Source organism: Schistocerca cancellata, chromosome 8 (genome assembly GCF_023864275.1).
Source record: "Schistocerca cancellata isolate TAMUIC-IGC-003103 chromosome 8, iqSchCanc2.1, whole genome shotgun sequence".
Lineage (NCBI taxonomy): Eukaryota > Metazoa > Arthropoda > Insecta > Orthoptera > Acrididae > Schistocerca > Schistocerca cancellata.
The window spans coordinates 422,829,861-422,856,964 of NC_064633.1; the positions used below are offsets into that span (position 1 = coordinate 422,829,861).

The 27,104-nt window shown below is 39.8% G+C and overlaps 1 protein-coding gene across 2 annotated transcripts in view; it reads left to right on the forward strand.

Moving 5' to 3' along the window:
• LOC126095296 (zinc finger protein 665-like) overlaps nt 1–27,104 on the forward strand; it is a 148,827-nt gene that overhangs the window by 93,676 nt on the left and 28,047 nt on the right. For both annotated transcript variants that reach the window (XM_049910080.1, XM_049910079.1), the window contains exon 7: nt 20,653–20,929. In XM_049910080.1, coding sequence (XP_049766037.1) covers nt 20,653–20,929 — 277 coding nt within the window. The remainder of the gene's footprint in view (nt 1–20,652; nt 20,930–27,104) is intronic.

Genomic DNA, 27,104 nt, shown 5'->3' on the forward strand with positions numbered 1-27,104 from the left:
AAACACAAAACTGGCGCTAATAGCATAGGCACATAGGGAACACAAATGTCACAGATCTGTAAGTCCACGGTATTGGTATTAAGTTGAGAAAACTGTCCCGAAACACATGTGCTACAAAATGCGACTGTTTCCTGTGCGTGTACGCCAACATCAATATGGGATATTATCACCATGCACACGTACACAGGCCGCACAATGGGTTGGCATACTCTGGATCAGGTGGTTGAGCAGCTGCTGGGGTATAGCCTCCCATTCTTGCACCAGTGCCTGTCAGAGCTCCTGAAGTGTCGTAGGTGTTCGAAGGCGTGCAGCGATACATTGACCAAGAGCATCCCAGACGTGCTCGACGGGGTTTAGGTCTGGAGAACAGGAAGGCCACTCCATTCGCCTGATATCTTCTGTTTCAAAGTACTCCTCCACAATGGCAGCTCGGTGGGGCCATGCGTTATCATCCATCAGGAAGAAGGTGGGACCCACTGCACCCCTGAAAATGCAGACATACTGGTGCAAAATGAGATCCCGATACACCTGACCTGCTACAGTTCCTCTGTCAAAGACATGCAGGGGTGTACACACACCAATCATAATCCCACCCCACAACATCAAACCACGACCTCCATACAGGTCCCTTTCAAGACATTAAGGGGTTGGTATTTGGTTCCTGGTTCATGCCAGATGAAAACCCAGCGAGAATCACTGTTCAGACTATATCTGTACTCATCCGTGAACATAACCTGGGACCACTGTTCCAATGACCATGTACTGTGTTCTTGATACTAGGCTTTATGGGCTCTCCTGTGACCAGGGGTCAGTGGAATGCACGTTGCAGGTCTCCAGGCGAATAAACCATGTCTGTTCAGTCGTCTGTAGACTGTGTGTCTGGAGACAACTGTTCCAGTGGCTGCGGTAAGGTTTCGAGGAAGGCTACCTGCAGTATTACATGGCTGACTGCGGGCACTGATGGGGAGATATCAGTCTTCTTGTGGTGTTGTACACTGTGAACATCCCATACTGTAGTGCCGGGACAAGTTTCCTGTCTGCTGGAATTGTTGCCATAATCTTGAGATTACCTTTTGTGGCACACAGAGGGCCCGTGCTACGACCTGCTGTGTTTGGCCAGCTTCCAGTTGCCCTAGTATTCTGCCCCTCATAACGTCATCAATATGTGTTCTTTGAGCCATTTTCAACACACAGTCACCATTAGTACGTCAGGAAACATCTGCACACTTACTTGCTGCACCATACTCTGACATGCACCAACACATCTCAGTGTATGTGGACTGCTGCCAGCGCCACCGTGCGATGACCGCAGGTCAAATGCACCGCATGGTCATACGCCGAGGTGATTTAAACCCGCAAACCACCCACCAGAGTGTTGTTTCGCCAAGTATCAGCGTTATCCTTAATTTATGAGCTTGGGTGTAGGTACTCTGCAAGCCACTGTATGGTGTGTAGCAGAGGGTGGCTTTAACTTTTATGTATGTTATCTCCTGCTGCCATTTGGTTAGTAGATTTTTTTATATATCCAATTATATTAATATATAATAGAGGGAAACATTCCACGTGGGAAAAATATATCTAAAAACAAAGATGATGTGACTTACCAAACGAAAGCGCTGGCAGGTCAATAGATACACAAACAAACACAAAAATACACACAAAATTCAAGCTTTTGCAACCAACGGTTGCTTCATCAGGAAAGAGGGAAGGAGAGGGAAAGATGAAAGGAGGTGGGATTTAAGGGAGAGGGTAAGGAGTCATTCCAATCCCGGGAGCGGAAAGACTTACCTTAGGGGGACTTACTTAGGGGGGCTTACCGTAGGGGGAAAAAAGGACAGGTATACACTCGCACACACACCCATATCCATCCACACATACAAAGACACAAGCAGACATTTTCTGCTTGTGTCTGTGTATGTGCGGATGGATATGGGTGTGTGTGCGAGTGTATACCTGTCCTTTTTTCCCCCTAAGGTAAGTCTTTCCGTTCCCGGGATTGGAATGACTCCTTACCCTCTCCCTTAAAACCCACATCCTTTCGTCTTTCCCTCTCCTTCTCTCTTTCCTGATGAAGCAACCGTTGGTTGCGAAAGCTTGAATTTTGTGTGTATGTTTGTGTGTCTATCAATCTGCCAGCGCTTTCGTTTGGTAAGTCACATCATCTTTGTTTTTAGATCAATTATATTAATACCTATTTTATTGTGTCACATCTAGTCTTTATCCTTACCATAAAATGAACACACACACACACACACACACACACACACACACGCACACACACACACACACACACACAGCTTTCTCAACCTTAAGGTTGGTTTGAACAGTGACATTGCTTTGCCTTCATCAGACTTTTGAACAGACTTATCCAGAGTCAGGTAACAGTTACATGAGAATTTTAATTTTAATCTGGACACCGAACCATGGTGCAGTGTGGTTTTTTCACATTTGCAAATCATTGTCAAGAGGCAAAGGAAATAGTAAGTGACTTTTGGTGTGTTGTGTGGCTCTCAGCCAACAGGTTATAAACACTTTCACTGGGTGTAACAAAATGATGCTGTCAATCTTCGAAGAGTTCTAGAGGGCTTCTTATCCGTACCCAGAAACTTCATCCAGTGTCTGCATTATATGGTTCAACACCTACCACAATGCCACTTCTTCAGCAGCAGATGAACTGTACGTTGATGGACTGCAAGCAGAATATCTCACAATGGGCCTGTTGTGAGTCACAATGTCATGTGGTATCAAACGTGCCTCTGGTTGTCCCAGCAACATTGTAGAGGCTGCTAAGTGCAGTGGCAGAATAGACATCTATATACAAACTAAGATTTGCTGCCTAAGAAATGGATGACGTTTCCAAACATATCTTCTTCATCTGGATTTGTTTTTCAGCACATCGTCTACAGCCATTTGAAATTTGTCAGTGTTAATCTGTTACATCCCATGTACACTGCCATTTACATTTAAGATAAATGAAGTTTACCGATAGGAGAGGGCCAGAATTGGATTTATAGTGGCCATTTTGAATTAATGGACCTAGATAACATTTACAACAATGTCAGAACCCATCATAATAACCAATATTATACCAGACGACTCTCCTAAGAGTCATCAGGTGTGTAGTCTCTGGTGTTTTGGCAGATACTTGCAATTTCAATTTTGCATTGCTTAGCTTTAATCAGCCTCAACAATTACTGCCCATCACATCTTTCATGTGATGCCCAGTGTCAACAGAAAGCATTAATTTGTTTCTCATTACAAAAAAAAGTATTTGTAAATTGGAATTTTACATGCCCATTTGACATATCAGTCACAAATTAGTCTAGTCCGATACTCTTTTTGTTGGCTTGTTTTAACAGGGACCAGCCATCCAGCAGCAACTCAGTAGTGCTGCACACTTGCCAGTAGCATCAGTGTGGACTAGGGCAGTGCTGTCACTGTTGGAGTGATGGTTATTCTTCTGGTTTTCTTGTCCCTGTTAATAGAAATCAATAAAACAAATATCCAGTGTCCACACGCCCTGGGACAACCGGGAAATCGGGGAAAAACCCAGGAATTTTTCAGAATTCTGGAAAGTTTTCATTGTTTTCAATTTTAGTTAATTTTTGTTATTTTAACTGGTAAGAACTGATAATCTAACAAAGAATATTACTTTATCCTGCTGTTGCAGAATAATACTGCAGCAATAAAACATAAACAAGAGGAAAAAACCAAAATAAAACTTTAGTTGTGAAGGAAATGCGCCATTTACAACAACAAAACACTGTGAACACACAAGCGTCTGCCAACAGCAAAATGTGTCAAAAACCTTTGGACGAAGACTATGCAATACTTCGTAATAACAAACTGCTGTAGATGAGCATGACAACTGTTTACATTAGGTTCATTTGATCAGTGCCTGCGGGCTCATGCATGTGTGCAGTCGAATCCCATAGGAACAATAGCTTCTCCTGCTTGTGGCTACTTGAAGTGTGGCTGTTAGCTTTATCGGCAGTAGCACCAAGCAACCAGATGCTAACCGTAAAAATTTATCTGGTCCACCCAAGCTGCCAGATTCGCACATGCGCAAAGCAGTTCTGAGTTATAATGAGGAAGGGGGGGGGGGAGGGGGTAGTCTCCATGGGACCCTTGTTTACTTTCAGCGATTTTGCTGTTTCCTCTTCGTTTACAGTTCTCACGTCAAATATAAACAAAATGGATTTCTGTGGCCGGGAGCTATCAAGTGAATTAAAATACATTCACATAATTACGGAAGACAAAAATACATAATTAGTCTCAGAGTACTGATTTCATTTTGTTTCCACATTTTTGGCAGTCAAGCATTAATCTCCTTGCCAAACAATGACATATTTTTTTGTCAGTTTACTAAAGAAATTTGGCTTGTATTACTATTTTCCTCTGAGGCAGTCAATTTATTTGAAACAAAATGTTTCATTCCACAGTATTGGCTAGTTCCAATTGTTCACCGAATTTTGAGTGCATGTTTTCATCTTCTGGCATGTATGGCATTATGCCATGATAAAGAACCAAACATGAGGTAGTACAGTACTGGTACTCCAAGACAATTTACATCCCGAAAACCACACTGAAAAGCTTAATATCAGGTTGTGGCCTACTTCATTGTGAATCTGGACATACAAATGTTCATTTCAAGCCGAATTATGCATTTTAGTATGGTTTACGAAATTCTGATGCTCTTGGAGTATCCTTTGATGTCCTGTTTCTTTTATGACTTAATGTAAGGTCTCTTAATGCTCTATACATACGAACATAGGGGCTTCGTATGTCATTGTAGCTGTGCACATGCAGTAACACGTGTTTTCTGGTGCTCTCTGGCAACTGCTGAAATGAACTTATTGCTAACAGGTCTCGGGAAAATATTGTGGATGTTGGTTTGAAAAGTGTTACTTTCAAAGTATATTTCCTATTTCCTTTCACACAAGATGGGTTATGTTACGTGTGAGAATGTCTGATGAATTTCTTAAATTACAGAGTGTTTGACTCTCCTTTAAAGCTTAACACTTTGAGGACCACCGATTTAGAAGAATTTCAAGCCCAGAAGACAAGACATTTATGTCATTATTTTAAATTTTATTGGCATATTTGTGTGACATGTCTTAAAGTGTAACACACACAAAAAGACCATTGTTACAAGTGAAAACATAGTGTCTCTTGTAGCTTATTAATCTTCGAGACCAATATTGAAGTGAGCTTAGCTTTTCTTATAGCTATACTATGTATATTAATATAAACCATTAACTTTTCCTCTCTGTGTGTTCGAGCTACTTAACAGTGATGTTGCTACTGACTGACTACACAATGTATCCTATGCTCTAAATATCTGCTGTCATTGACTGGTGAGATCACGTGACATGAGCTTACAAAAAGGCATCACAATCTTGATTTCAGTGCTTCAGAAACTAATGTGCTGTATTTGGTGGAATTTGAATGTATACTCCATAATACGAAAATATGCAGTGTACATGTTGCTACACATCAAAGATCTGTCCAAAAACTTTTTTTCCTGTGTTTCGTTTCCTTAAGTGCTGGGAAGTTCTACGCCGGTGTATAAAACATTAACCTTTTGAAAGATTGATAAGTTTTACAGTTCCAAGGGAATGTATACTATCACTTAACACAGAAAAAGATACTATCACTTAATATAGAAAAAGTATATTTTCGCATGGGAAAAAGTGTATATGTTAACTGAGAAATCCAGGAAAAATCTCGGAATTTTTTTTCCTTGTCTGTGTATACTCTCTGACATCACACTAGACTAATCTAGGATCACTCTATTGAATGGGTGTGTAAAATACTGCTTTAAAAATAATTTTGCTTCTAATACGAAACCAATCGACGCTTTCGTTCCACACTGGGCCTCACATGAAAGATGTAATGAGCATTATTTGTTTGGGCTGAGTCCAGGTACACAGTGCAAAAATGAAATTGCAAATATCTGCTGAAACACCAGAGAAAATCTGCCTGATGACTCTTAGGAGGCACACCCTGCATAAAACTTCTCAGATTAAAACTGTGTTTTAAACTGGGACTCGAACTGGGGACCTTTGCTTTTTGCAGGCAAGTGCACTACCAGCTGAGCTACCCAAGCATGACTCAAGAGCTGTCCTCGCTGCTTTACTTCCCAGTACCCAGTGTCCTAGCTTCCAGACTTTACAGAAGTTCTGCGAAACTTGTGGGACAAGCACTCCTGGGAGAAAGGAAACTGCAGAGACATGGCTTAGCCACAGCCAGGGGGATATTTCCAGAATGAAATTTTCACTCTGCAGCAGTGTGTGCACTGATGTGAAACTTCCTGGCAGATTAAAACTGTACGTCAAATTGAGACTCGGACTCAGGACCTTTGCCTTTTGTGGGCAAGTAGTCAAGCACGTACCTGTGAAAAGCAAAGGTCCCGACTTTGATACTCAGTCCGGTACACTGTTTTCATCTGCCAGTAAGTTTCATATCATTGCACACTCTGCTTCAGAGTGAATACTTAATTCTGGACACCCTGTACAGGCTACAAGTGTCCATCGACCCCTCCCCTCCCCTTCTTCTGCCACTCCCTAACGCCCTGCAACCAAGCACTCGTGTGTGCGCGCGCGCACGCGCACATACACACACACACACACACACACACACACACACACACACACACACACACACGGAATAATTGGCTAGGTGACGTGTTCCTTTTACTTTTTTGTATGTCTATAAATGCATAATTTATTGAAATTGAAACAGTAATGAAAGTAGTGGCAGTGTGTTTCATAGTTCACACCTTAGAAATAAAAAATCTGCTGCACGGTAACATTCAATACTGCTTTGCTCCATCTTCTTTATTGTAAGATGCTTGGATCCTTCTTGGCATACTCTCTACAATGTTGTTGAGGCATTACTGCTCAAAACAGCTTCACTCTAAATGACGGCTTCTTGAAATTACCTGGTGTGAAAGGGGGAGTGTGGTTTCTGTGATGGCTCACTTTGTTTCAACAATTTCCCAAGTTAGGTTCATGTCAGCAGATGCTGCAGGCCATTCCATTTTCTGTCTCGTGGAGGAAGGAGTTTGCTAGATGGGTATAGTGCACTTGTGTGTTATCATCTTGAAAGACTAGTCCATCAGCAAGAATTCTATCTTGATACCACAAAGCACTCAAATTACTTTTCATAGTGGTGGAAGGCATCCAACATCTGCACCTGACAGGATTCTAAAACATAACTCATCTACTTTCGAGCTGAACCTTGTGGTATAACACATCATTTTGGGGAAAGTGATGTGTTACCCTATGTCTTCCTGCCTGACAAATGATAGTTGTAGATTTAGCAAGTGATTTTTCTTATTAGTTAAGGGATAAATTTCAACTCGCCTACTGCATGTGAATGGAATAGCAAAGATCATCAAAATCACAGTGACATCACTAAAAATGAATGCAACAGTTGTTTGACAGATCTGTACAGAGATAGACTGATTATATAGACAAACATTGTCTGATAAAACTCTGTAAGTGAGCTATGTCTATGTGTGAAATGGTTGTGTGTTGTGACACATTGTGTATGAATAATTTACAAAGAAGAAATTGTCGATTTAGTAGAGTCTGAAGACTAATGTAAGATTTCAGCTAGCACAGAAGAAGATGTAGTGGTGCAGATGCTACAACTATGAGATATAGACGTAGTTATTCTTGCATTGGTTTGCAATACAGAAAGATGGAATTATTAAGCAATGGCAACTGAAATCTTTTTCACAATAAACCAACATAGAACAGAACACATCATTCTAGCTCAGTTTCATGTAGGACTGAGTGAATTCTGGTGACCGTGTTTTCCTCAGTCCTACCACGGAACTGAGCCAGAACGAAGTGTTCCATTCCAGTTGTGTGCTAAGTAAGTATGAAAAGAGTTTGGCCACCGTTGCTTATTAATCTTGACTTTCTGTGTTGCAAACCAATGTCGGAACGACTGTGTGTGTATCTCATAGCTGTAGACTCCATCACCAATGCATCTTCTTGGACACTAGCTGAACTGTCACTTTAGTATTCAGTCTCTACTAAATAACATCAGCTTCTTCTTTATGAATTATGCACATAACGAACCTTTATTTACAATATGAAACCACTTAACATACAGTTTGTTTACAGAATTTCACCAGGCAGTGTCTGTCTATGCAGTCATTCTCTCCCTGTACAGATCCGTCAAACGCCTGCATTCATTTTTGTCATGTTACCATGAATGTTACGATCTGTGCTATTCTATTGCCTGCAGTGCATTTCCTAGCCAAGAGAGCAGGGGCACTGACTAGCTGCCCAAACAGTGGGTGCCATGGCATGCAAAAGGACTACCCTCATCATTTTACTTGCTCATAAGTATTCTGGTTCATTTCATAGTTGCCAGAATGAAGTGTTCTGTTCTATGTTGGTTGACTGTTTAAAAAAAAGTCAGTTGCCATTGCTGATTAATTCTGACTGACTGTGTTACACACCTATGTCAAATAATATGTGTGTGTGTGTGTGTGTGTGTGTGTGTGTGTGTGTGTGTGTGTCGCATCTGTAAACTTCTTCACCACTGTATCTTCTTTAGTGCTAGCTGAAATGTTAATTTAGTATTTGACCTCCATTAAATGACAATAACTTTTTCTTGGTAAATTATGCATACATTGTACCTTTAGTTACAATATGGAACCACTTCACAAACACTTTATTTACAGAATTTTATTGGATAATGCTTATCTACACACTCTGTCTATCAATGTTCAGATCTGTCAAAAGACTGCTGCATTCATTTCTTGTAACATAACCGTGATTGTCATGAGCTTCACTATTCTGTGGTCTGCAGCGTGATTTCTAGCTGGGTCAGAAGGAACACAGAATAACTGCCAAATAGCAGTTACTGCACTGTGCAGAAAGACTGCCCTCATCATTCTGCCTTTCAGACATGCTGCATCCGTCCACACCTACGCTCATGCCCAACAGAAACAAAATTCACACTGTCAGCGCTTATCCCTTAAGCAATAAATAAGCAAAGCATTTGCTAAAGTCATGGCCATCATTCATCAGGCAGAAAGACATGGGGTATACATCATTTTTCCCAAAATGACACGTTACATTACAACCTGTCTGATAAATACATTAATACACTCTTCTACTACAATCTTCAGGCATCACACACATCCTGCATCTGCTGGTGGACGGAACATGGTAGCATTCATGGCTGTTTCATTTCAAGTGTTCAATTCCCCACTTCTTTGTGCACATAGTGATGGTGGATTTGTACTGTTGTTTGTGAAGGACACCCAGAAACCAGTTTGGTCATGTGGAGAAGGTTTCATACTGTCAGGGTAGATACAGGCCTCCCAGTTCCTTCCAAAAAGGCAACACACGGTTCTGTTGCATTACATTGTGAATACCAGTGAGTCATAATTTGTACTTATTGGATAACAGCTGGTTTGTTGAATATGACCAGTGACTGCAAGGCAGATGTTAAGTATTATGTGTCTAATGATAGTGGGCATCTGTGTTAACAATCCTCCTTGCCTTAAAGTGATAATGCCCACAGGCGATAAGCTTGAAATGATCTTTCAGGACATGTTGACACACTTTACAGTGCAGATAAGCTGCATTACGTAATTTTAGACACAGCACACACTACTGCACTGCTTGTGAATGGCATTTTAGTTTTACCTCCAGTACCTAGATGGCTATACACTGGTAGTGACAAAAGTCACAGATAGCGATATGCACATATATAGATGGTAGTAGCGTTGCATCCACTGGGTATAAAAGGGCAGCTCCTTGGCGGAGCTGTCATTTGTACTCAAGTGATTCGTGTGAAAAGGTTTCCGACATTATTATGGCTGCAACCATGGAATTAATAGACTTTTAACATGAAGTGGTAGTTGGAGCTAGATGCATGGGACATTCTGTTTTGGAAATTGTTAGGAACTCAATTTTCAAGGTCTGCAGTGTTAAGAGTGTGTCAAGAATAACAAATTACAGGCATTATCTCTCATCGCGGACAATGCTGTGGTCGACGGCCTTCACTTAATGGCCAAGAACAGCGGCATTTGCCTAGAATTCTCAGTGCTTATGGACAAACAACATTGCTTGAAAAAACTGCAGTAATCAATGTGGGACATATGATGAATGTACCCATTAGGACATTTGGTGTTATGGACTATGGTAGTAGATGACCGATGCCAGTGCCTTTGGTAACAGCACGACATTGTCTGCAGCACCTCTCGTGGGTTCATGACCATATCTATTGGACCCTAGCTGATTGGAAAACTGTGGCCTTGTCAAGTGAGTCTTGATTTCACGTGGTAAGAGCTGATGGTTGGGCATGAGTGTGATGCAGACCCCACAAAGTCATGGACCCAGGTAGTCAACAAGGCACTGTGCAAAGTGGTGGTGGCTCCATTATGGTGTGGGCTGTATTTACATGGAATGGACTGGGTCTTCTGGTCCACTGGAACTGATCATTGACTGGAAATGGCTACTTGGAGACCATTTGCAGCCATTCATGGAATCCGTGTTCCCAAACAACAATGGAATTTTTATAAATGATAATGCACCATGTCACCGGGCCGCAGTTGTTTGCGATTGGTTTGATGATGAACATTCTGGACAATTTGAGCAAATGATTTGGCCACCCAGATTGCCCAACATGAATCCTATTGAACATTTATGGAACATAATTGAAAGTCAGTTTGTGCTCAAAATCCTGCACGAACAACACTTTCACAGTTAAGGATGGTGATACAGGCAGCATGGCACAGTACTTCTGCAGGATACTTCCAGTGACTTATTGATTTCATGTCATATCGAGTTTCTGTACTACACCTGACAAATGGAGATCCGACACAATATTAGGAGGTATCCCATGACTTGTGGCACCTCAGTGTTAATTTTAATTTTAATAATTAACAGCCTCAGTTGCACCATTTGTCTAGAATTTACCTAGGTTTCAGTCGGGATAACCCAACCTTCTTCAGAATAACAGTAACTACCGTCTTTCCATAGTGGGTAATCCCGATTGAAACCTAGGTAAATTGTAGGCAAATGGTGCAACTGAGGCTGTTAATTATTAAAATTAAAATTAATATTTACACAGTTGCTGACAGGGCCACAAAATGTTGAAGATATTTAAGCACCTCAGTGTATGTAACTATAGTCCATGTGGTCAAAAGAGTGTTGAGCATGTATATCCACAGAGAGTATTCAAAAATAATGGGTTGTTTACTCATTTTTTATGTACAGAAAATGTTTTTATTGGTAGTTTTGGTTTCCTACATGCGTACTTCACTTTTTTGCGTAACTGCCACTAACTTCTAAGTACTTGGTGTAAAGTTGCACTAACTTCTTCAACCTGCCTGCATAGAAATACTTGAGAGTTGAACCAATTCACAATTGTGGTCTCGAATTCATCATCTTTGACTTGTTATCCACATGTCATTGTTTCATATACAAGAACAGGTATTAGACACTAGGTTGTAGGTTGGGAGAGTGGTACAGGTTATCAAAACATTTCCGATGGAAATGCTGAATCTTATCCTTGGCATAGACAGCAATGTGGGACCCACTCTGTCATGTGAGATGTCATTTATGAATGGCAGTTTCTCACCCCATCGATTTTGGATGGCACATTTTAATTTGATGAGCATTTTTTAGTACATGTCTGCTGTAGTTGTTGATGTACATTCCATGAAACGAAACAGGAGAGTGCTTTTTTCAGCCTAGAAATTAATAACCTTCATTTATTGACTTGGGCAAGGAGAATGCTTGAATTCTTTTCAGTTTTGGCGCAACTGAATGGTGCCACTGCATTGATTATTGTTTTTGCTTTTGCATTGGTGTATGATAGCTACGCCTTGTCTTATGTAACACTGTGCGGAAATAAATCATCTCCATCTGGTTCAAACATGCTTGTCCACTTGTTATCCTATGTTTGATATGATGGTCGTTAAGCATTTTCAGTACCCACCTTGCATAAAATTTGTGATTATCAGAGTTTTTCTGTGACGGTCTTATAAATAGAAGTGTGTACAATATGAGGAAATTCATCAGTATTAGCACCAATAATCAGTTGTCAATCACATTGCAGTTTATACAATTCCAGTGGTGTGGATACTGGGCCTTGCATTCCATTGTTCTCCATCCAAGTTTTTACATCCTCTTTTAAAGTCATAACATCATTATCTAACCTTTCCAAAACTCATTACTGTTGGCCAATAAAACAGACTCGTGTCCTTATGAATTTGAGCAATTGCAGATCCTTGGTCTGGGGTTAGCATCTTTGACTAGTAATCAAAATCTCATGGGGTCCCTAGTTCAGTCCCAACCACTGCTTAAATTTTGAATAAAAATCCTCAGCAGTGGTGGCTGAAGATTTCCAGTTTAAGGAGTCACCCTCTTTCTGCCAACAGCCGTGTCTAAGAGCACAGAGGAAAGGTCAGAGTTTGAGGGCACTTTCATGTGGATGAGGAGAAAACCTGAACCTTAAAGATGGAAAAAACAGCAATGATCAATGGCATGAGGATGCAGAATGCAATGGAAACAACTGCATTAAGGACACACAAAGTCTAACCACAGATCATGGGGCTTGTAATTAAGTGTCATGATGATCTCTCCATTTAGAAAAGATTCGACACTAGTGTCCCATCTGGATCATCTTTGGGAGGCAACTGCTAAAGGGGAGAAGACCATGAGAAAAAAATTGAGTAACCAGTGAAAGAGTAGTATTGTAAGAATAATTAGTGTGTGGAATGTCAGAATTTTGTATGTGGTAGGGAAGCTACAAAACCTGAAAAGGGAAATGCTAAGGATTTTTGGTCAGACAAATGTGGGATAATATCAGTAGTAGTGAAAAACTGGAGTAGGATTTATTATGAGTAGGCAGTTCAGTGAAAGATTTGTTCTCACCAGAATCAACAGCAAACCAACTGCAACAACAGTAGTTCAGTTATATATGCTGACACCACAAGAAGAAGATGAGAAGACAGAGAAATATGTGCAGATATTAGACAGGTAATTCAGTAGGGAGAGGGTAAACTAAATCATTGGAACGTAGTAGTAGGGGAAGGCATACAAGAATGGGTTATGGGAGAATATGGGGTCACTGGTACAAATGAACGGTGAGAAAGAATAATTGAGTTTTGCAATTAATATCCACTAGTAATAGCAATTATGCTGTTGTAAAAATCACAAGAAGAGGAGGTATAGAGGGCTGAAGACATGAGAAGATTGTACCTGGATTACATCATGATGAGAGATTCTGAAATCAAATATTGGATTGTAAGCTGTAGCCAAAAACAGGTATAGTCTCAGATCACAATTTAGTAATTATGAAGAGTAACTGCATCATCCGAAAGAATCAGTGTGGAAAGAAATGGAATACTGATTACTGAGAAATGAAGGCATGCATTTGAAGTTTTCTAAGACTGTAGATGCTACAATAATGAATACCACAGTAGGCAGTTCAATTGAGGAAGAATGGACGTCTGTGGAAAGGCTGATCACAAACATTGGACAGACAAACTTAGGTGTAAGGAAGGCACTGGTGAAGAAACCTTTGGTAACAGAAGAAATGCTTCAACTGATCAATGAAAGAATTAAGTTAAAAAATGTTCAGGGAAATATAGAAGTACAACAATACTACTGTCTTAAAAATGAAATAAATAAAAATTGCAGGGAAGCCAAGCCAAAATGTCTGCATAAAAAATGTGAAGAAATCAAAAAGAAATGGTCGTTGGAAGGATTGATTCAGCATACAGAAAAGTTAAAACAATTATTGGTGAAATTAAAAGAAAGGGCAGCAACGTTAATAGTGCAATGGGAATACCACTGTTAAATGCAGATGAGAGAGCAGGTCGGTAGAAAGAGAACATTGAAGACCTCTCTGAAGGGGAGGATTTGCCTGATGACAAAAAAAAAAAAAAAAAAAAATTGGAAGTCAGTATGGAAGACATAGGACTCCAGTTGAGTCAAAGTTTAACAGGGTGTTGGAAGACTTGCAGTCAAACAAGCCAGGAGGAATAGATAACATTCCTTTTGAATTTTCTAAAATAACTGAGGGAAGTGGCACCCAAATCATCGTTCAAGTTGGTATATAGAATTATGAGACTGGAGAAATACCATCAGACTTCTGGGAGAGTATGATCTACACAATTCCGAATACAGTAAAGGCAGATACACGTGAGAATTATGGCACATTCAGCTTAGTAGCTCATGCATCCTAGATGCTGACAAGAATAATGTAAAGATGAATGTATAAGAAAATTGAGGATCTGTTATATGACAGTTTGGCTTTACGAAAGATAAAGGAATGAGGGAGATTGTTCTGACATTATGCCTGATAATGGAAGCAAGACCTAAGAAAAATCAGGACAAATTTAAAGGATTTGTTGACTTTGAAAAAGTATTTGACAATGTAAAATGGTGCAAGATATTCAAAATTTTGAGAACAGTTGGAGTAAGCTATAGGAAAAGATTGGTAATATACACTACTGGCCATTAAAATTGTTACACCAAGAAGAAATGCAGATGATAAATGGGTATTGGACAAATATATTATGCTAGAACTGACATGTGATTACATTTTAACGCAATTTGGGTGCATAGATCCTGAGAAATCAGTACCCAGAACAACCACCTCTGGCCGTAATGACGTCCTTGATACGCCTGGGCATTGAGTCAAACAGAGCTTGGATGGCGTGTACCATGCAGCTTCAACACGATACCACAGTTCATCAAGAGTAGTGACTGGCGTGTTGTGATGAGCCAGTTGCTCGGCCACCATTGACCAGATGTTTTCAATTGGTGAGAGATCTGGAGAATGTGCTGGCCAGGGAAGCAGTCAAACATTTTCTGTATGTAGAAAGGCCCGTACAGGACCTGCAACATGCGGTCATGCACTATCCTGCTGAAATGTAGGGTTTCGCAGGGATAGATTGAAGGGTAGAGCCACGGGTCGTAACACATCTGAAATGTAACGTCCACTGTTCAAAGTGCCATCAATGCGAACAAGAAGTGACAGAGATGTGTAACCAATGGCACCCCATACCATCACGCCAGGTGATACGCCAGTATGGTGGTGATGAATACACACTTCCAATGTGCGTTCACTGCGATGTCACCAAACACAGATGCGACCATCATGATGCTGTAACAGAACCTGGATTCATCCAAAAAATGACGTTTTGCCATTCGTGCACCCAGGTTCGCCGTTGAGTACACCATCACAGGCGCTCCTGTCTGTGATGCAGCGTCAAGGGTAACCGCAGCCACGGTCTCTGAGCTGATGGTCCGTGCTGCTGCAAACGTTGTCGAACTGTTCGTGCAGATTGTTGTCGTCTTACAAACGTCTCCATCTGTTGACTCAGGGATCGAGACGTGGCTGCACAATCTGTTACAGCCATGCGGATAAGATCAACTGCTATTGATACAAGGCCATTGGGATCCAGCATGGCGTTCCGTATTATCCTCCTGAACCCACCGATTCCATATTCTGCTAACAGTCATTGGATCTCGACCAACGCGAGCAGCAATGTCGTGATACGATAAACCGCAATCGCAATAGGCTACAATCTGACCTTTATCAAAGTCGCAAACGTGATGGTACGCATTTCTCCTCCTTACACGAGGCATCACAACAACGTTTCACCAGGCAACGCCTGTCAACTGCTGTTTGTGTATGAGAAATCGGTTGGAAACTTTCTTCATGTCAGCACGTTGTAGGTGTCGCCACCGGCGCCAACCTTGTGTGAATGCTCTGAAAAGCTAATCATTTGCATATCACAGCATCTTCTTCCTGTTGGTTAAATTTTGCATCTGTAGCACGTCATCTTCGTGGTGTAGGAATTATAATGGCCAGTAGTGTATAACACGTACAAGAACCAAGAGGGACCAATAAGAATGGAAGATCAAGAACGAAGTGTTCAAATTAGAAAAGGACATAAGACAGTGAAGCAGTCTTTTCACCTGTATTGTTTACTCCATACATGATGAAAATAAAAGATATGTTCAGGAATGAGATTTAAATAGAGAATGAATGATATCAGTGTTAATATTTTCTGATGGCATTGCTACCATTAGTGAAAGGGAGAAACAATTACAGAACCCATTGAAAGGAATGAACAGTCCAATGAATACATAATATGGATTGAGAGTAAACCAAAGACAAAAGTAATGACTTGCTGCAGAAAAGAGCATAGCAATAACCTTAGCATCAAAATTGGTGACTGTGAAGTAGATGAAGTTGTTGTTGTTGTTGTTGTTGTTGTGGTCTTCAGTCCTGAGACTGGTTTGATGTAGCTCTCCATGCTACTCTATCCTGTGCAAGCTTCTTCATCTCCCAGTACCTACTGCAGCCTACATCCTTCTGAATCTGCTTAGTGTATTCATCTCTTGGTCTCCCTCTACGATTTTTACCCTCAACGCTGCCCTCCAGTACTAAATTGGTGATCCCTTGATGCCTCAGAACACGTCCTACCAACCGATCCCTTCTTCTAGTCAAGTTGTGCCACAAACTCCTCCCCAATTCTATTCAATATCTCCTCATTAGTTATGTGATCTACCCATGTAATCTTCAGCATTCTTCTGTAGCACTACATTTCAAAAGCTTCTATTCTCTTCTTGTCTAAACTATTTATAGTCCATGTTTCACTTCCATACATGGCTACACTCCATACAAATACTTTCAGAAATGACTTCCTGACACTTAAACCAAAACTTGATGTTAACAAATTTCTCTTCTTCAGAAATGCTTCACTTGCCATTGCCAGTCTACATTTTATATCCTCTCTACTTCGACCATCATCAGTTATTTTGCTCCCCAAATAGCAAAACTCCTTTACTACTTCAAGTGTCTCATTTCCTAATCTAATTCCCTCAGCATCACCTGACTTAATTCGACTCCATTCCATTGTCCTCGTTTTGCTTTTGTTGATGTTCATCATATACCCTCCTTTCAAGACACTGCCCATTCCATTCAACTGCTCTTCCAAGTCCTTTGCTGTCTCTGACAGAATTACGATGTCATTGGTGAACCTCAAAGTTTTTATTTCTTCTCCATGGATTTTAATACCTACTCCGAACTTTTCTTTTTTTCCTTAACTGCTTGCCCAATATACAGATTGAATAGTATTTGGGAGAGGCTACAACCCTGTCTCACTCCCTTCCTGACCACTGCTTCTCTTTCATGTCCCTCGACTATTATAACTGCCATCTGCTTTCTGTACCAATTGTAAATAGCCTTTCGCTCCCTGTATTTTACCCCTGCCAACTTTAGATTTTGAAAGAGGATATTCCAGTCAACATTGTCAAAAGCTTTCCCTGAATCGACAAATTCTTGAAATGTAGGTTTACCTTTCCTTAGTCTATCTTCTAAGATAAGTCGTAGCGTCAGTATTGCCTCACATGTTCCAACATTTCTATGGAATCCAAATTGATCTTCCCCGAGGTCGGCTTCTACCAGTTTTTCCATTCGCCTTTAAAGAATTCGCATTAGTATTTTGCAACAGTGACTTATTAAACTGATAGTTCGGTAATTTTCACATCTGTCAACACCTGCTTTCTTTGGGATTGGAATTATTATATTCTTCTTTAAGTCTGAGGGAATTTTGCCTGTATCCTACATCTTGCTCACCAGATGGTAGACTTCTGTCAGGACTGGCTCTCCCAAGGCTGTCAGTAGTTCTAATAGAACTACTCCCAGGGCCTTGTTTCGACTTAGATCTTGTTTCGACTTAGATCTTTCAGTGCTCTGTCAAACTCTTCACGCAGTATCATATCTCCCATTTCATCTTCATCTACCTCGTCTTCCATTTCCATAATATTGTCCTCAAGTACATCGCCCTTGTATAGACCCTCTATATACTCCTTCCACTTTTCTGCTTTCCCTTATTTGCTTAGAACTGGTTTTCCATCTGAACTGTTGATATTCATACATGTGGTTCTCTTTTCTCCAAAAGTCTCTTTAATTTTCCTGTAGGCAGTATCTATCTTACCCCTTGTGAGATAAGCCTCTACCACCTTACATTTGTCCTCTAGCCATCCCTTCTAATCCATTTTGCACTTCCTGACGATCTCATTTTTGAGACATTTGTATTCCTTTTTGCCTGCTTTACTTACTGCATTTTTGTATTTTCTCCTTTCATCAATTAAATTCAGTATCTCTTCTGTTACCCAAGGATTTCTACTAGCCGTAGTCTTTTTACCTACTTGATCCTCTGCTGCCTTCACTACTTCATCCCTCAGAGCTACCCATTCTTCTTCTACTGTATTTCTTTCCCCCATTCCTATCAATTGTTCCCTTATGCTCTCCCTGAAACTCTCTACAATCTCTGGTTCTTTCAGTTTATCCAGGTCCCATCTCCTTAAATTCCCACCTTTTTTTCAGTTTCTTCAGTTTTAATTTACAGTTCATAACCAATAGATTGTGGTCAGTGTCCACATCTACCCCTGGAAATGTCTTAAAATTTAAAACCTGGTTCCTAAATCTCTGTCTTACCATTATATAATCTATTTGATACCCTTCAGTATCTCCAGGGTTCTTCCATGTATACAACCTTCTTTCATGATTCTTGAACCAAGTGTTAGCTATGATTAAGTTATGCTCTGCGCAAAATTCTACCAGGTGGCTTCCTCTTTCATTTCTTAGCCCCAATCCATATTCACCTACTACATTTCCTTCTCTTCCTTGTCCTGCTGTCGAACTCCAGTCACCCATGACTATTAAATGTTCGTCTCCCTTCCCTATCTGAATAATTTCTTTTATCTCATCATACATTTCATCAATTTCTTCGTCATCTGCAGAGCTAGTTGGCATATAAACTTGTACTACTGTAGTAGGCGCGGGCTTCGTGTCTATCTTGGCCACAATAATGCGTTCACTATGCTGTTTGTCCTAGCTTACCTGCACTCCTATTTTTTAATTCATTTTTAAACCTACTCCTGCATTACCCCTATTTGATTTTGTATTTATAATCCTGTATTCACCTGACCAAAAGTCTTGTTCCTCCTGCCACCGAACTTCACTAATTCCCACTATATCTAACTTTAACCTATCCATTTCACTTTTTAAATTTTCCAACCTACCTGCCCAATTAAGGGATTTGACATTCCACGGTCTGATCTGTAGAATGCCTGTTCTCTTTCTCCTGATATCGACGTCCTCTTGAGTAGTCCCCACCCAGAGATCTGAATGGGGGACTATTTTACCCAAGAGGACGCCATCATCATTTAATCATACAGTAAAGGTGCATGCCCTTGGGAAAAATTATGGCTGTAGTTTCCCCTTGCTTTCAGCTGTTCCCAGTGCCACAACAGCAAGGCCGTCTTGGTTAGTGTTACAGGGCCAGATCAGTCAATCATCCAGACTGTTGCCCCTGCAACTACTGAAAAGGCTACTGCCCCTCTTCAGGAACCACACGTTTGTCTGGCCTCTCAACAGATACCCCTCCGTTGTGGTTGCACCTACGGTGTGGCTATCTGTATCGTTGAGGCACACAAGCCTCCCCATCAACGGCAAGGTCCATGGTTCAGGGTGGTGAGGGGGGTGGGGGGGTAGATGAAGTTAAGGAAGTAAAATAACACATGATAGATGAAGCGACGAGGACATAAAAAGCAGACTAGCACAGGCAAAGAGAGCATTTCTGCCCAGAAGTCAGCCCGTGTCAAACATTGCCTTAAAATGAGGAATAAATTTCTGAGAATGTAGGTTGGGAACACAGAATTGCATGGAAGTGTATCAAGGACAGTGAGAAAACCAGAAAAAGAATGAGAATCAATGCGTTTGAGGCATGGTGCTACAGAAGGATGTTGAAAATTAGCTGGACTGATAAGATAAGGAATGAGGAGGTTCCTTGCAGAATCATTGAAGGAAGGAAAATATGGAAAACACCGACAAGAAGTGACAGTAAGAAGGGATGGAGAGGTAGGACATATGTTAAGGTATCAAGGAGTAACTTCCATGGTATTAGTGGGAGCGGGGGAGGGTAAAAACAACAGGGAAAGACAAAGATTTGAATTCATCCAACAAATAATAGGTTGCAAGTGCAACTCTGAGATGAAAAGAGTGACACGTGAAAGAAAATTGTTGTAGGCTGTACTGAACCATACAGATGACTAATGAATCAAACCATTGTCTTCTGCCATCCATTTTGTAGATAATAAATAATGGCACTGCATTCTTGTGACTTTGTTTCGCCAACATTGCCTGCTTTTTGGATATGCTTCATGTACAAAGAGAATCTATTTGTGAGATGCATAACTTAGGTCTGAATCCTAAAGTATATTTTAGATAATAATAAGTTACATTATTGAAGCCTTTACAAGATGTATTTTAAGCAATCATAGTATCAATATATATCTAGCTGATTACCATTTAAGGCATACTGTTTGCTGACACTTTTGCTGCATATGTTCCAGTCACCTATTTGTATCAGTTTCTTGCTATGTATACTTCCAAGTACTTAAGGAATAGTAGTCTGCTCAAGTTGCACAATAAAATTTTTAAGGGGTGTTCAAAATACAAACATGATAGGTTGACTTGGGAGTGTGTTCATGGCCATTTGATTTTTAAAAATTATTAGTTTAGAAAGTCTTTGGCAAAAGCATGGACTTTTAATATTTTTACATTCAGTTCATCTTGTTTATGTAGGTACATATGCGGCTGCATTCGGGTGATAAACCTTACAAGTGTGAATACTGCGGTCGTCACTTTCGACAGTGGGGTGATTTGAAGTACCATTGCATATCAATACATTCGGAAGAAAAGAATTACCAGTGTGAATACTGTGGGAAAGACTTTGCCCGAAAATACTCTCTCATTGTGCATAGACGTATTCATACTGGCGAGAAAAATTACAAGTGTGAATTTTGTGGGAAAAGCTTTCGTGCCTCCTCATACCTTCAGAATCATAGACGGATTCACACAGGTAAGTTAAAGTTTTCGTTTTGCTTTTTATTCTTTGTTACATAACTTTTTCCTGTGACTGTGTTTTAGATTTATATTACAGGTTCAGTTTCCATTATTAAATATGATTTTGCTGTGAGAAGTAAACCATGTTTTGCCAGGTAGTGTAATTTTTCTAGGATGTTTGTTATAGTACTCACTCACATTTGTTGGCATAATTACTGTAAAATATAAGGACAACAAAATTAATCTGAAACTGCAATGGAAAAGAGACTAAAATATGTAACCTGCCCACTGCTCTCTAATTGGTGGCGTAAAGCCAGCAGCTCTGACATCCCTTTCTGTTTGTGTCATACATCACAGCAAGCATTGACAACATGTTACTCTGCACTCCTTGATCCTATGTAAACTTTTATCATCTCTTGCAGAAATGTCTGCTATTTTTGAATATTCACCCAAAGTCATTTCAGTTCCGACTGCAGATGAAAAGGCAGTTAACTCACAAAAAGATTTAGTTGCGATCTTTTGTATTGCTATTATGAAAACAGCCATTTTCTTTCTTTTGCCTGTATATAATATATTATATTAAAGTCAATGTTATGTTTGTGATAACTTACTCCAATGAAAGCAGAAAAACAGTTAACAGTAATTCTAAAGAGCAGCATCTGTACAGCCCAAGGAGCTTAGAATAGATTATAACCTCCTCGATGCAGCGTCTTGTAACTTGTCCTCGGTAAATAGCGGTCAGTCTGTTATGCAACAGATGAACAACAGTTGGTTGCAGTGCTCGCTCATCTCTCACAAAGTTAAAGAAACAACAACCAAATGCTTGTGAAAGAAAGAATTAAATATATCAAATAATAGTTCAGTAAAACAAACCATACTCAAATTAGACATTGCCTGAGATTGCACCAATGGCAGGAGTACAAATGCCAGTGTCAGCAGTTTCGTGTGACAACTCAGCCTTTCTGAATTGTTCAAAATAAACCTGCATGTGATCTTAGTTGCCAAAGCTTCATTTGTAAATGTAATAGAACCTCTACATTAATTGATTACACAATGTAAAAACATTGACTTCAGCAGTAATAGTTAATCTGCGAATGTAAGATGACCCTGTATTTTTCAGATGAAGAATTTGGGGAAAACCTCATCTTATAATTGGGTAAATATGACAAAAGAGATGATTCAGGTTTGAGATGAAGTTGATTGCTGGATGACACTGGTTCCTGTGGTCTAGCACCTGTAGTGTGAATAGATTAAATTAATAGCTAAATGAAGGAAGAGAAATTTCAGTACTCACTGTGGTTGAAGTGGCAAGTAAATTGGTCCCATTATCAATATATAACACACCAGTGAATTATTTGGAAAGCTCGTCCTGAAATGAAGGAAGTGTAAAAATCAAAATGTATGAATGAAATGGATAAGAGTATAAAATTATACCTAACTAACATTTAAGTTCATGTGCGTTTATGTTCAAGTGAGATGAAACGAACATAAACTGCTAAAACAATTTTTTGCGCCAGCTGCGTTTCTGCAAATGTATGTGGGCCTATATCAAAGGCATAATTACACAGGGTCTATACGCTCTGGGACAACCCAGAAATCCAAGAAAAACACGGGAATTATTTCATCCAGGAGAAAACAGGGAGAAAACTGGAAATCTTTTAGAATTCTGGGAATTTTTCATTGTTTTAGTCTTCAGTTTAATTTTTTTAAATTTTGACTAATAAGAACTGATAAACAGTAAAATGTGTCAAAGGCCTTAGGATGAAGACTATGGAATACTTCATAACAATAAATTGTTGCCATCAAGCGTGATGTCAGAACTGTATACATTAAGTTAATTTGAGCAGTTGTGAGCGGGCTCGCACGCAAAAGCAGTTGAGTTGCATAAAGGCAATACCTTATCCCGGTTCGGGCTACTTGAAGAGTGGCTGTTAGCTGTATCAGCAGTAGCAACAAGCAGCCAGATGCTAGGTGGAAAAATTTTTCTTGTGCACCCCAAGCTGCCAGATTCGCGCATGTGCATAGCAGTCAGAGTTGTAGTAGGTAGGGGGTTGTGTAAGCTGTGGTTATGTTTAGTGATTTTGCTGTTTCCTCGTCATTTACACTTCTCACATCAAATGAAAAAGAAAACGGATTTCTGTGGTTGGGAGCTATCAAGTAAATTAAAATACATTCACATAATTACGGAAGGCTAACATATGTTATTAGTTTCAGTTTTCTGATTTTATTTTACTTCCGTGTCAAGCATTAATCACCTTGCAGAACAATGAAGTTATTTTTGTAGGTTTGCTAAAGAAATTTGGCTTTTATTAATTTTTTCTGCTGAGTCAGTCAATTTACTTGAAATGAAGTGTTTCATTCCAGACTGTTGGCTAGTTTCAGCTGTTCGCTGAATTTCAAGTGCACGTTTTCATCTTCTGGCAGGTACGGTATTAGGCCACACTAAAGAACCAAACATGAGATTATACAGTACTGTTACTCCAAGAAAATTTGCATCCCAAAAACCGCACTAAAAATCTTAACATCAGGTTGAGGCCTATGTCATTGCGAATCTGGACATGTTAATGTGTACTTTAAGCTGAATTGTGCATTTTAGTATGTTTTACGAAATTCCCATGTTCTTGGACTATCGTATTTCTTTTATGACGTCATGTAAGATCTCTTACTACTATATTCATACGAACATACGGGCTTCCTAAGTCGTCATAGCTGCCCAGGCGCAGTAACACCTGTTTTCTAGCACACACTGGCAACTGCTGAAATAAAGCTATTTCTTACAGGTTACAGGAAAATATTGCGAATGGTGTTTCGAGAAGCATTAGTTTCAATGAAAATTTCCTTTTACGCAAGATGAATTATGTTACTTGTGTGATTGTGCTATGAATTTCTTAAATCACAGAGTGTTTGACTCTCATTTAGAACCTAACACACTGAGGGCTAAGACACTTAGAAGAATTTCAAGTCCAGAAGACCAGAGATTATGTCATTATTTAAAGTTTTACTGGCACATTTGTGTGATGTATCTGAAAGTGTAACACATGCAAAAAAGACTAACATTATATGTGAAAACTTAGTTTTTTCCTTGTAGCTTATAAATCTTCAAGACCAATATTATATTTGAAAACTTAACTTTTCTTGTAGGTACACTATGTACATTAATTTAAACCATTAACTTTTCCTATTTGTGTGTTCACACTAGTTAACAGTGATATTGCTATTGGCTGATGATGTCATGTGTCCTATGCTCTGAATATCTGCTATCAATGGCTGGTGAGATCACGTGACATGAGCTATAATTAGCTTTGGCTTACAAAAGCGCATTTCAATGTGGGTTTCAGTACTTCAGAAACTAATGTGCTGTTTTGAATCTATACTTTCCTAATACAAATACAAAAATGTGCAGCGTAATGTTGCTGCACATCACAGATTTTTCCAAAACTTTTTTTCTCCCCTGAGTTTTTTCATTCTCTGAAGTTCCTCGTTAGTGTATAAAACCTTTACCATTCAGTGGCTTGATATTTTTTTTACAGCTCCAAGAGAAAGTATATAAGTGTAAGCTGAAACATTTTATTGTTACTACTGTGATATTTTTTACCTTCATGTGGTTTATAATATCTGTAGTGCATCGATTCATTTTGACGGGATGTCTTGTCTTCTGAAACATGACTGAACTTGAAGGTGGACAAAAATTATTGAAATTTCTTTAAACTGTACATATTATGAGAGTTCTTAAATTTATTAAAACTATCCCGGCTGTTATGTGGCTGTCCCACATTTTTTTGTGTAAAAAATTTATACTCCTGTGGATAACACCTTCAAGAGATGGCAGGTTACATTCGCTCAGTTAACACCATGGCTTGCTACTGACTGAAATAAATATCTGTTGCTGTGCATCTTGATGCAGGGACTTGAAGTAATTTGTTACTTTTTTATTATTTATCTTTTTCAAATTTTGATTGCAATTTGGCCATTTACAGTTGTAAACATTTCCAATGTAGAAGATTGGTTACTGGAACACTTCTTCTTCATAACCAAGAACTGCAAAGTTTACACTACCTCTTTCTGATTAAAGTTATTGTTGTATGTAGTAACCTTTATCGTCTCTCATTACAATTTACTGCAACATCCATTCATGGCTGCCACAACCTACACATTATCAAAAAGAATCTTGTATTTTCTTCTCTGCAACATGTGTCCAACTGTAACTGATATAGCCATTTCCTCAAAAGTTTCCTTTGTGCTTTTCCTTTGTGCTCCTCTGTTCATTTTTCTAGTGTTTTTCATATTTTGTGAATTCCTTTTTTGCAATTTTGAATAGCTAAGGTCAGTCAAGGATGGTCGCCAGGTGTTAGAAGAATCGTGGACATAAAAGCTCACCAGATAAAATGTTAGTCATTAGTGAAAATGAATGTATCTTTGGATTTAGTAAAGCATAATCCCTATGCGCTCACACTAAATGTAAGACATTCTTAATAATCTGGCACTTTCACAAAGCCAGTTAAAAATCTGAAAGGAACTGCCAGATTAGCAGTAGCCTAGTGTAATATGACTGAGTGGTTCAGTTGCACATGCCACTTCCAGTGTGATAAAACAAGTCTGAATGATGAAGAACGAAGTGGCAGACCATCTCTCTGTGAAGAAACCAGGTGTTGTACGAGAACAAATGGCACTGGTGCTTGAAGAGCGATGTATCACAAATGAAGTGATAATAGAAAGTGTGGCGATGTTGTGGATCAGTTTTCAGCATCTTGTACGACATTTTGAATGTGGCAAAGATCGCTGCTACAGGTACTTGTGCCCATTCAAAGAGACTGCAAATGAGGAAAATTGAAATTGTTGCAACAATGTCATGCCAGTCCAGATGACTACAATCTAACAAAAAGAAAATGATGCACCACGAAGGGGTTATGTCAGTGTGTTAGAATTTGATATTCATACAGTTATCGATGGAAAATGCAAAATTGTAAGCTTTGACATCTGAGGGATTAAAGTGTGATGCTACAGCATAATTTCATTGGGTTGCTGGCAAGAATAGTGAATAGGAGGACATGTTGATAGCGGGGCGTAAAGTCTGCAAATTTCATTCCACGTACTCAGTTGCACAGTAACTATGTCTCTCAGAGAGACAAGTGAACAATATACGCAGATGTCAACATTTGACAGACTCAAAGAAGCTGGTTGGCGTAATTGGCTAATCGCTCGAAATTTCAATATGAGTGATGCCACTATTCTATGATATTGGCAGGAATGGGTGAAAAACCATCACTGAAACGGTGGTCGACCTAGAGAGCCGACAGAATGTGAATATTGATAAAATCATCAGAGAGACACTCAGAGCTGTGGATTTATCATTATCATTGATCCGACGTGGGAATACTGTTCCAGTGACAACAAGGACCATTAATAGGCGATTCGCAGAAAGGTCAACTACCATGGTCCTCTGTACATCAACAAGCCCATTTGCAGTGGTGCCTAGCACAATGGGGCTGGAATCTCATTGACTGAAGAAGAATTGTCTTTAGTGATGAGACCCTCATTGAACTGGGCTCCGATGATTAGTGAAGGAGTCTCTGGAGACTGTGTTGGGATACTAAACTGACTGTCGCCCGCCATGTGGCTTGGCAACCAAGAGTGATGATCTGGGGTGCCATTCCGTTTCATAACAGGACCGCTCTGGCCCACATTTCAGCAAAATAATGTCTGCCTACACACGGTGAAAGTTCTGCTGCTTGTGTCCGTGCTTGCCAAACCCTACTTTATTAAACAAGGTCACCAGATCTCTCACAAATTCAGAATATTTGGAGCATTATGGGCCCTCTAACCAGCTACAGATTTTGACGCTCTAACTTGTTAATTGGACAGAATTTGGCACGATATCTCTCGAGAGGACATCCAAAAATCCTGTCAGTGAATGCCAAACTGAAAAACTACTTTCCTAAGGGCCAGGGATGGCCCAAAGTGCTATTATTTTGTTTCTGTAAATCTCTTCCCCATGAATAATCCATCTAATTTTTCTGAAATTCTAATTATTTGTTTGTCTGTAAGCGTACGTCACATATACCGATTTCCGTCCATTCGTAAATTCCTTCGGATGAGTCGTCGTCTTTTTTTTTTTTTTTTTTCCCCCTCGCCACAGAGTGGGATTTAACTGTCTATTTATGGACAAGTGCTGGGTGTGCCACTATGATTCT